A 12,216-nucleotide genomic window follows, 5' to 3' on the forward strand; every position below is an offset into this window, starting at 1 on the left:
ATATCTATGAGAAGTCCGGAGTTGAAAAGCCTAAGCAATGCTAGGTGCTAGGAGGGCCGGGATATTGTAAGTGCCAGATACCAGTGTAAAATATGGGTATTTCATACGTGGTGGCCAAACCCCAGACTCAGTGTCGTCAGGTAAGGGGATGGTCCCGGTATGTTAAGGAGCTGAGGTGTGAGGATAGCGCCTGCTCTGTGCAAACCGGGACGCAACTTTTGCCCTTTCTGCAAAGTACTGGCAAGTCGGGGATAGGTGGAGAAAATTATTCCCACGAGAGGACTGGATGCATATGTTAGGTACAGACATACCCCGCATTAACATTTGCAATGGGTCCAGAGCATGTATGCAAAGTGGAAATGTACTTAAAGTACCGAGAGTACCGGCGGCAGAGTCTACATCCTGCCAGGACATCCTCCTGTGCTGAGAAGATTTTGCTTTTACATCGCTTGCCATTTCCTTGCTTGCTGTACTGCACCGACACACTTTATTCGAGCAAATACCCGGTATGTACCTGGCAGATACCTGGAATGCGCCGCTCCTCACCTCTGACAAGCCCCGTTGCGTTTGCCTTCCCAGCCTGGGTTCATGCCTGGCTGATGGGCGGCTGATCTGTTAAATGATAATGATTAGGATTTAATAGGCTGCAATGCTTCGCGTGTCTACCAGATGGCATAAATTCATGAATTGTAATGCAGTATATATATATATACTGTGCAGTATTGCAGCCAGCGGGAATAAAATGCTTCAATCCCTGCCGGAAAATAACTCAATGCACTCGGGCAGAAAACAGTCACAAACCTCAATACACCCGGGTATACCCGAATTCGTGGGACTAGCCGAGCTCGAATAAAATGTGTCGCCAGTGTAAGTAGGGTTTTGATTTTTTCCATCTCCGGATGACTAGCGGCCCTCCATTGATCCAGTGCTGTCTTGTATGACAAAGTTCATCATTTTTAATAAATTGTATGTTAATTCAGTTTGTTCACTAGGTGTTTTATTGTTATATGTTGCATAGTGTAGATTGATTTATCTAGCAGTTGTGCGCTATGTTCTCTCTTTTCGTTTCATGGCCTGTCAAGCACTTGTGCAGATTCTTTGAAGATCACAGGACTTTCCACATGACCATTTGGCGCCAGGTTTTCTTTATTTTTATGTCATATCTGTTTGTACAATACAGTAGGTACCAGGTGGCCTACCTTTATTTGAAGGATATTTATTATTATTTTTTGTTTATACTTTAGCGCTCTATTCACATTTTTCTGTTTTGACTAAAGTGAAGCACTAACTTTTTTCCACTTATCGATGCATGTACTGTACTGCAATCGTCCTATACGTGCATAACTGATGTAAATAACGCATTTGTAACAGGCACTATAGTCTCCACCCTTGCGCAAAGCTTCGGCACAGGTAGGGAGCCGGTATTGCAGTTCAGGACGTGCTGACAGGCGCATGCGCGAGCTGCCGTTTGCCTATTGGGCGATATGTTCTTACTCGCAAGTGTACTTAAAGTGAGTGTCCTTAAACCGGGGTATGCCTGTATAGGACCCGTAACCCTATAAAAATGCCTGCAGCCCAGTCCCAGTCAGATTCACCTGATTTATCTAAGGTTTGGCCAAGTTCCAGCGTCAGCGGTTTCGGACTGTGAAGGGTTAATAATGTCATAACCAAGGATCATCCGCTTCTTCTGGAATTCGTTAGAGCTAAGGGTTCCCGAACGAACCCTGTAAGGACTGAACAAACGTTTTCCTTTTGGTGGAAATACAGGGGTGGCAACTTGTGCCCCTAGCCAGGAACTGCTACACGGATCATTGTGCGCACCCTCTTGCAGGGGTGCCCAGAGACTTTGTTTCGTTCCAAGGACATTTGAGTTTGTTTCTCCATCCCAGTAAGTGTTTTATTAAGTGTATATTGTGAAGATTTGTGTGTTTGTCTGAAAATAAATAAATTACAATTTATTTTACTCATCTTGTGTGCTCAGCGCAGAATCCCAGTGTTAATCTGTTTATAAAACTTGGTCTACCGTGACAGGCTTATATTTACTGGTAGAGGCGGTGGGATGCTGACTGAGCGTATGGTATAGTCTCCTGCGGGTTTCTATAACATAGTGGGAGAAACTCGTAGATTGCGAGCTCTCCAGACAAGTGGTAACTTACACACACTTCACAAGAAGCACGAGAAAATTCACCTTGCCCTTTGCCCATACCCCTGTGCTACACATCCCAACATGAGTAACCACTCAGGAAGGTTCAGATCCTGGGACCGAGCTCGGATCGTGGAGAGATGTGAGTGCTATGGGTTGCTGATGGACGGTCTATCGAAGACGCAACTGGAGGAGGACTTGGAGAGTCACGAAGCCAGACTGGCTCCAATGGAGGGGCCTGGCCCCTTAGCTGCTGTGGCAGCGAACACCAGTCAGCCCGGAGTGCAGGAGGTCGATCCAGCTCCAGCGCTGCAAGGACATGGGGAGGGAGCAAGTGACCACTTGAATAATGGTGGCTTGGCGCCAGCGGGTGCGGAGGAGGTAGTCATTGCGGCTACTGGACTTTCCGCCACTGGGCTCCCAGCGCTCCTGACCACATGGGAGAGAAGGCTAATGCAGCAGGGCGGATACAGATGTTGGCCACAGTGCATGGCAAAGTCCCACATCCCTACCTTGTCAACGGGGAACAGGATATTCCCTGTGTAAACCACCACTGCTTCAGCAAGCTTGTGGATGGCACGGATGAAATAGCTGCATTTCTAAATTACTTTGAGAAGCAGTGTCTCTGATACAGGGTCCAATGTCGGGGCATGGTGCTGAGACTGCGTCCATTGCTATCCAAAAAAGCCAAGTGAACTGTGCAGGGTATTCCATGAATGGATGCCGATAACTGCAGTCATGTAAAGTTTATACTGCTCACCGAGTATGCCCTCACCCCAGAAGCCTACCGGGGCAAGTTCCGGACTGAGAAGTACCCTCGAGAATCCTATGTGGACTATGGAGCCTGAATGGCTTTGCAGGAGACCGAGTTGGTGGAGGGGTACGGGATCACCAAGTTCCACACACCACTGGACTTGATGTTCCAGGAGCAGCTACTGCAGCAGCTTCCCTCGGACGTGAGGGTATGGGTTTTTGACCACAAACAAAAAGACCGATGTGGATGCTGCGAGGATGGCAGATGAGTATGTGGCCAGCAGGGCTCTGATAAATGAGAGCGGCTCCCAAAGATGTGGCTACCCCGGCCAAGGGAGTCAAAACCACCCCTCAGTGGATCCACAAGCCTGCAGCAGACGGCACTGCACCCAAAGCTGCAGAGTTTAGACACGTGAGGTGGTGTTTTACTTGCAACAAGGTCGGACATCTCACGCCAGACTGTCCGGACCGGGACCGGTCCGGGAAACCCCATCAGGGGCAACAATCACCAGCTGCGAGGCCGTTCACCCGTGTGCGACTCGCACACACTGAGGAGCCAAGCACAGCCCTGGAGCTATCCCACATAGAGACATCCACAGGAGAGCCTACACTTGCCACCTCAGGACCAGAAGCGGATATCGGAGGACATCAGGTTGCAGCAGTCAGGATGCAGCCCAACGATGTCCGGCAAAAGCATCTGCGGAAGCTGACCATCGGGGACCGGCAGGCGGACGGCTTGCTGGACTCTGGTGCCACCGTGACCCTGGTTCGCCCTGATATGGTGTGGCCAGAGGATTTGCTCCCGAGCACAAGGATGCAAGTGACCATGCCAGATGGAGGACTGTGGTCCATCCATGTAGCTCGGGTCTTTTTGGATTGGGGTGCTGGACGTGGCATGAGAGATATGGGGGTATTGCCCGGGTTAGATGCCAAGGTCCTACTTAGCAATGACCTGGGGCACGTTACCGGCATTTTTACAACTGAGCTGGCCCATGCAGCGATCACCAGGAGCCAGTCATCAAGGATTGCAGTAGATTCAGCCCCTGTCCCTTGCATTTGGGACCTACAGTTTCAGGAGTCTCTGCGGAGACCAGACAGGTAAGCCAGACGAAGTTGCATACTGACCCTGACTTAGTGTTTCCTTTACCTGTTCCCAGTCCCCCCGACTTAGCTTCGACAGGCGGGTGGCCAGAGTTAGGTACCCAGTTTAGTGATGCGGTGCGATCAGACCACAGCTTGAAGGGCATGAGATTTTGAGGGCCTCCGAGTCTGAGCCAGGGGACGGGACTGATAACTACTTGTGGCACCGCAGGCTCCTGTATAGAGAACAAGGGACCAAGGGGTTAGATGAGATATGGAAAGGTAAACGACACCTAGTGGTGCCCACGGAGTATAGGCAGCAATTGCTGCAGGTAGCCAATGTCACGGTAGACTAAGACTTATAGTCCATATCCCGCACGTCTCTCCACGATCTGCACCCGGTTCCAGGATCGGAACCTTCCTAAGCGGTTACTCATGGTGCTATCGGGGTATGGGCAAAGGGGACAGTGAAATATCTTGTGCTCTTTAGAAGTGTGTGTAAGTTGCCACTTGTCTGGGGAGCTCGCAAGCCATGAGGTCCCACACTATACTACATAATCCCGCAGGAGACTATAGCATAGGCGCAATCAGTATCCCACCCCTGACACAAGTAAATAAGCCTGTCACGGTAGACTAATACTTACAAACAATTTTATATTTTTGGGATTCTCGATTGAGCATAATAATGCGGGCAAAATAAATCGTCATTTATTTATTTGCAGGCAAACACACGAAAACCTCAGAATACACTTAATAATCACTTACTGGGAAGGGGAAACAAAATAAATTGTTCATTGAACGAAAGATGAAGAAATAAAGTCTTTGGGTTACAATACTTTTGGCTTGGGCGCAACTTGCCTGCCCGCTATCTCGGCCAAATGTAAAAAGTTTGTTCTGGTTCATTGGAGTTTGTTCCTGGATCCCCAGCGCTAACGAATTCCTGAAGTAAGGGTAAATCCTTGGTTACGATGTTTTAACCCCTTGCGTTCCGGAACGACTGCTGCTGTACTTGGACAGGATCTTTAACCACGCTTGAAGAAATCATGAATCACACCGGGGATAGCTCAGCAGGCAGGTTTAAAAGGTTTACAGTCCTATCCCTAACATGCGTACCCAAACCCCTCCATGGGAACATTTAACCCACCAATCCCCGATTTGCCCGGAGTTTGCAGAAGTGCCAAAAAGGGCTTTCCGGTTTGCAAAACTCATGTGTCAGCCTGACACCTAGGCGGTTTACCATACCGGGGTCCACCCCTTACCTGGTGATGCTAAGGCTGGGGTTTGGTCACAAAGTGTGAATGGCCCATGCTGAGTACCGGTATCTGGCACTCAGCAACATCCCGGCCACTTTCACACTTTGGATCTCTGAGGCTTTTCAACTCCGGACTTCACTAGATGCTAAGGCGCCCACTTTGCAGGGTGCCTTTGAAGTACGGAGTTGAGAAATCCCTCAGTTCCTTCACCCTTAGCATATTTGCATTGCTAAAGGATTTTTTCCGGGCTTACAGAAAGCGTCTTCCTGTCTGTACATTTAAAACCTTACAGTACAACACAGTTTATTAAAACAATATGTTCTGCTTGTTCAACTTCTGTACATTTCATATGTGGGTTCATGGTTTCTTTATCCCGAGCTGCACTCCAAAAATCAGAGTGCTAGCTCCCTACGTTCGCAAGTTAGCTTACTTAATTGAAGGGGCTTTGCTGTGGTTTCTGTGGTTAACCTAGTTCCCACGTCAATATACTTTCCCCCTTTCAAGTTTTGAAGCTAACAAGGCAACGGATACATTTTGTCAGAAACCACTTCAGTTAAAACCGCAAACCACTTATTCAATTAACCTTGCGGTTGCGAGGTCGAGAGCTCAGAAATGGATACCCATACATGCAACCCGACCACCCGTACATAGCCACGCGTCTTCAATCAGCGCTTGGTTTAGCGCTCACAGCGCCATCTTGTGTCTGAAAACCATTTGGCACAGTTTGTATTTATTCCCATTACTAGTCAGGGAATGAGCTGGAAGAATACAAGAGCATATTGGATTAATTAGGAGAAAGGATATGCAACATCCAGTATCCAAACATTTTTGCGAATGTAGAAATGGGGGCCTTGGTAAATTCAATTTCCTGGGGATTGATCGAGTCATAGCTAAAGAAGGAGGGGGAGATCTGACCAATCTCTTGGACTGTAGAGAGTCCAAATGGATATTCCTGTTAAAAACTAGATCACCAGATGATATGAACATTGCATGGAATCTGGGTCATTTCCTTAAAGATTAAAACATTGAATTTTCTCTCATTCTGTTCTCCTATTCTTTTATCAGGTGCCCCTTATCCTTGTAGGGTCTAACCTTATATTTTAGGTATAAACGTAGTAAGAGATCCCTTGCATGCTTGTTCTCAATTGTGCTAAATTGTGCTAAAGATTTATATTGTCATATACAGTACCAACTATGTACTTTTTGATTGATTAAGTTCTTTTGCTTAAATTTCTGCCGAAAAAGGTCGTCACACATACGCCTCTCTGATTTGGGATAAAATATGGTGCTGAATATATATCTGAGTGCCATACTGTCACATATGTCCCTAGGATTTGGGATATATCATTGTGCTGAATTTATATACAAACTCAGGCGATGCATTATCACCTTTGTGAGCTTCTACGGGTGGAGTAGACAACACTCACTTATTATATATAGGAAATGCAGGGTACCACCAGGACCAGGAGGACCCAAATTCCCCCCCAAACTACTGATAAATAACAGGGGAGTCCCAGCATGTAACTCCAAGCTTATCTTATGTTTTAGTATCTTTTCTAGACCTTTCAGGACATCCGAAGGGTTATTTTCAGCGAGAAAATCCCTATTCCCCAAACATAGAGTGGCAATCCTAGTTGCATCTAGGTCTGTGTATGCAAAAGTGTTGGCACTAACGGATGGGACTGTGATGTCCTGTGACTGCGACATAAGGTCCAAATGGTACGGGTGCACGTCTACCAATTGGGTAAATCAATGAGCTTCTACGGGTGGAGTAGACAGCACTCACGTATTATATATAGGAAATGCAGGGTGCCACCGGGACCAGAAGGACCCAAATTCCCCCCAAAACTACTAATAAATAACAGGGGAGTCCCAGCACTCTCTGACTAAGAGAAATGGTGACACTATGGATTATGCCAATAGTATAGTAAATTTAATGTAAATACAAGATAATGCTTGGAGTGATACGGCGCAAAGCAACACACTAAAGATGCATATAAATTATAGGGGGTGCTAAACACAGGGACAAGGGGTGACAAAAGACACGGAAAGGGGGGGAAACAAAACTAACAGGGGGAGGGTAATCAGGGGGGCAACGTTTTGGGGGGAGACCCCTTCCTCAGGCCCGTTCCCCCAGATCTGAAAAGACCACAAGGTACTTCCCTTGACCCTTTACACCCCAGTGACCAGAGCAGCACCCAAAACATACAAAGCAAATGCAAAATAGAATGCTCAAATAGGCACAGTCCTGAGTGCACCAGAGTAAATGTAGTAGGGAAATCAAACCATCCGGTATAATGGGCAAAATAGAAGAAATCTCGGCGGTCACTGCAAACGTAGGAACTCAGCCACGGACGAATTTAAAATCAATATTTATTCAAATCTTGGTGCTGGACATCACAGAGATTCACATCCTCTGACGCGTTTCATTCCGTTAGGAACTTTATCAAAGAGTTCAATGAATCTGTTCACAGGTATCTTAAGTAGGCAGGTTCCTGTCTCCAATTGGCTGGATATTTAATTAAATCAGTTGAAAGCCATTTGTAAATTACTGATTATAATTGAGCCCTTATGTGGAGACGAATCCTGTCTACAAGGATATATTGTGAATATACAACAAACATACAACAAAACAAGTGATGACAAAAATCAATATACAAATGGTTAATAACAAATTAAAAACAAAGCCAAGTAATGTGCAGCAACCCAAATATAAAATATGTTAATAATTCTTTTGCACTTGGAAGACATAATTAGATTTATGGAAGGAAAAATTATAATAAATATATATATAAATCCCAATTTATATATATATTTATTATCATTTTTCCTTCCATAAAGGGATTTATATATATATTTATTATCATTTTTCCTTCCATAAATCCCTGCACTACGGAGCAGACGCCACGATACCTCCTCCCCTTGCAGTCGCGGGGATAGCCGGCATTCGTGACGCGTCCTGTGGAACCCTCCCGGACTCACCAGGCTGGCGACGGCGATGACGTCATTCTGAAGCGCCGCACATGTGGAGTAACGCCGGGAGTTCAATGGAGCAAGCAGTGAAGACACCAGGCGGGTTAAGGGCAGCAGGCATCGGTTGGCTTATCCGTGAGTACAGGAGAGGAGTTTCTAAACAAAGCTTCTCATCCGGTCTCCTTACCAACCCCTGCACAACGCCCCCCCCCCCCCCCCTAAGGTTTATAAGTTATTATTGTTGCTTCATTTATATACTTAACGCCTTATATATTGATTGCAGTGGGATCGCTTCCTTTTTTCCTCCAAGTTTCAAAGCAACCAAGGTTTACTACTTGACCCATATCTAGACATATACACTTTCTAGAGCACCGAACATCGTGGGGTTCACTCCCCTTATTCTATAGACATCCGGTATAATGACCAAGTCTCTCTTCCTCCCTGGCGTGCTGCTGACTGCTGCTGTACACCTGAGAAAATAAAGGGTACCTCACAATGATGTCATCAGGATGTTCCTACGGGCTCCACTGCGCAAGCTGATGAGTAAATCCTCTCAGCTGGTGTGTTGGGGAGAAGTCTCTCTACCTGCAGCGCGTCACCAAATGTAAGGGTACGCTCTTGCTTTAGTCCTGGGCATGCGCCGTGAGATCCAACCTACATCTGGCAGTCCCATACTGCCGCGGTCCAGTGCACCTGCGTCATGCCCAATAGCCACAGCTACATGTCGCAGAGACAGTAACAGCCACCGAGAGAATGAGAGGAGCCGTCAGACAGGGGGAGCCCATGCGCATGCGTCGTTAATGAAATCTGGAGTGTCCAAGTGGAAGGCTGGTGGAACTGCATCCTTCTGTCTGCTCGTGAAGTGAAGCAGCCATTCCTGAGGTTGCAGTCATGTGTGCACAAAAGCAGTGCTTGTAAATGGTAATGCGTGTCTCCATTTTATATGCTTTGTATGTTTTGAGTGCTGCTCTGGTCACTGGGGTGTAAAGGGTCAAGGGAAGTACCTTGTGGTCTTTTCAGACCTGAGGGAATGGGCCTGAGGAAGGGGTCTCCCCCCGAAACGTTGTTCCCCTGATTACCCTCCCCGTTAGTTTTGTTTCCCCCCCACTTTCCGTTTCTTTTGTCACCCCATGTCCCTGTGTTTAGCACCCCCTATAATTTATATGCATCTTTATAGTGTTTGCTTTGCGCCATATCACTCCAAGCATTATCTTGTATTTACATTAAATTTACTATACTATTGGCATAATCCATAGTGTCACCATTTCTCTTAGTCAGAGAGTGCTGGGACTCCCCTGTTATTTATTATCACATTTGTATTAGAGAACTTGGTTTGAAAAAATGATTTTCGTTTCCTTATCCTCTTTTTATGCTTCCTCTACGTCTCTCCTTATTTGCTGTCTAGGTTTCTCCCTATTTGTAAATCAGTTACATAATGTAATATGGTACTGTCCGTATGAACTATATAATATGTGAGGAGGATTTGTCCTGAGTGGAACATGTGTATCAACATATGGTTCACTAGACTTGGTCTACCATGACACTCACTTTCCTTCCCGGGCTGTGCTGAAGTAGGGTACCCTATTGGTGAGTGTCGGTTACATTTCCAAGGGCTAAAGGAGGAAAAGATTGATTCACATACACTATCCTGTTGTAAAGAAAACCTATCCCATTTCCATAGAGGAAAAAAAGTTCCGAAAACAAAAGCATAAGGAAAACAAATGTTTATTATAGATTGAAAGCAAAACATGGAACACAACATTTTTCTTGTTTGATCACTACAATAACTTCCCAAACATTTCCTGAAGAAGGAAAATCTCTGGGACTTGAAACAAATTACTGATAGGGTAACACTTTTTTTGTTATCAGAGTAGAAGTGTCCCTAAATGTTACTGTGTAAAAAAAGTAAATGAATGATCATTAACTATAATGACAGTTCTACATAGATTATAACATTTTAGTTTACATTGCTTTCACAATCTAATATCTACATTTCTCTAGGACTAACCCAGCATCTACAACTTAGAGATCAAAACAAAATGGAACAATTCCCAAACATTTTCTTTATTTATTGTTAATCAGGACATTTTTGCAGAAAATACGTGCAAATTGAACATTCTAGAAAAAAAACACCTAAATACAGGGTTTCCTATCATGAACAGGTTTTCTGTGATCCATGTGTGGGTTTACTAGCAAGTCTTTCATTTTATGTGGCTTTTTTGATACATAGAAATATTTTATCAATAAAGTTTTTCCCACGTGGAACAATCACACAGATTCTACTCCATGTGTTCGTTGGTGTGTGACAAGACTTTCAAGGTGAGAGAAAAAATAATATGCCATGGGAAGTTCCAATACTCTCTTGTATGAGTTTGTCTGGTGTGTAAGACTTGAGTTTTCAGAAAAGCATTTCCCACATTTAGGCAAAAAATACATTGTGAATTTTGATGCAATAAAAAGCGGCTTTCCTAAAAATATTGAATGTAAGTCTCTCTCCTTAGTGTATTCTCTGACATACTGTAAAATTAGATTTGGAAGCAAAGTATTTCCCACATTTATGGCACACATTATTTCTGTTCTGTACGAGTTGTCTGGTGTTGAAGAAGATTTGACCTGTGAGTAAAGCAATTCCCACACTAAGTTCAAGCATAAGGCTTTTCTCTTGTATGAATTATCTGATGTCGATTAAGAGCGGGCTTACTAGAAGTGTTTCCCACAGTCATTGAACGTATGACGTTTCTACCCTGTGTGGTTTCTTTGATGTATAACAAGATTTGGTAGCAAAATGTTTTCCACATTCACTTCATTAATTAGGGCTTCTTCTCTCCTGTGTGTAATCTCTGATGTATAATATGACTATATTTGTGAGTAAACCATTTCCCACAGTCATTACACTTAGTCTTTGGTCCCGCTGCGTCCGGCGGCGTGCGCGGCCGCAGACCACCAGCCCCTTTCCTCCAGTGTGGAGGTCCTCGCTGGCTCCTTCTGACTTGGCTGACTGTGTGCTGTGACGCGTCAGCCGGCCGATGCTGCAAGCTCCTAGTGATTTGCAGCTCTGACGCGTCACGTGATGCGGCAGTCAGCCAATAAAGGAAGGAGGGGAGGAGATACGGATGGGAGGCGGCTTGTGAGAGGAGCAGGGAAGGGGCTGCGGGGGAAAGTGTGTGTGTGTGTGTGTATATGTATGTATGTGTTGTGTGTGTGGGGTGGTGGTTTTTTTTTCCTGTTTGTTTTTCCACACGATATCCTTCACGTGACAGCTAGTGGGAACACTTCAGGACAGAAGAAATCCATATACTGTAGTTATAATTCAAGACTCATGCAGTCTGGATCATATATTGATTTGCATATTTATTCAAGTTTTACCACGCCCCCTCTCCCGCTCCCGGCTCCCTACAGAACGCATATCGCGGTCAATTGCCTGTCAGCGCACCGCCTGTCTGCAGTGCGGGAGCGCTGACTGAGGGAGCGGAGCCTTAGCCTTATGTGTCTTCCCTCCAGTGTGTGTTTTCTGATACACAATAAGACTACATTTGAAAACTAAGTCTTTCCCACATTCATTGCATTTATAAGGCTTCTCTCCTGTGTGCTCTGAGATGTACAGCAAGATTAGATTTGCGGGTGAAGTGTTTCCCACAATCTTTGCCTTTGTGAACATTCTCTCCTGTGTGTGTTTTCTGATGTACAGTAAGACTAGATTTCATAGTAAACTGTTTCCTACATTCTTTGCATTTATGAGGCTTCTCTCCTGTGTGTGTTCTCTGATGTTCAACAAGATTAGATTTGCGGTTGAAGTGTTTCCCACATTCATTGCATTTATGAGGCTTCTCTCCTGTGTGTGTTTTCTGATGCGCAACAAGAATATATTTGGAAGCAAACTGTTTCCCACATTCATTGCATTTGTGAGGCTTCTCCCCTGTGTGTGTTCTCTGATGCGCAACAAGAGTATATTTGGAAGCAAACTGTTTCCCACATTCACTGCATTTATGAGGCTTCTCCCCTGTGTGTTTTCTG

At 45.3% G+C, this 12,216-nt stretch overlaps 1 protein-coding gene across 1 annotated transcript in view; it reads right to left on the reverse strand.

The window, feature by feature from the left end:
- Positions 1 to 9,949: 9,949 nt before the first annotated feature.
- The window catches only part of LOC142471206 (uncharacterized), a 114,812-nt gene continuing 112,545 nt past the window's right edge, over positions 9,950 to 12,216 (reverse strand). The window contains 2 exon segments of the mRNA XM_075578003.1: positions 9,950 to 11,792; positions 11,794 to 12,216. Of these exon segments, the coding sequence (XP_075434118.1) occupies positions 11,627 to 11,792; positions 11,794 to 12,216 (589 nt within the window). The 3' untranslated portion in view covers positions 9,950 to 11,626.

The sequence above is a fragment of the Ascaphus truei genome, chromosome 20, assembly GCF_040206685.1.
Source record: "Ascaphus truei isolate aAscTru1 chromosome 20, aAscTru1.hap1, whole genome shotgun sequence".
Taxonomy (NCBI): domain Eukaryota; kingdom Metazoa; phylum Chordata; class Amphibia; order Anura; family Ascaphidae; genus Ascaphus; species Ascaphus truei.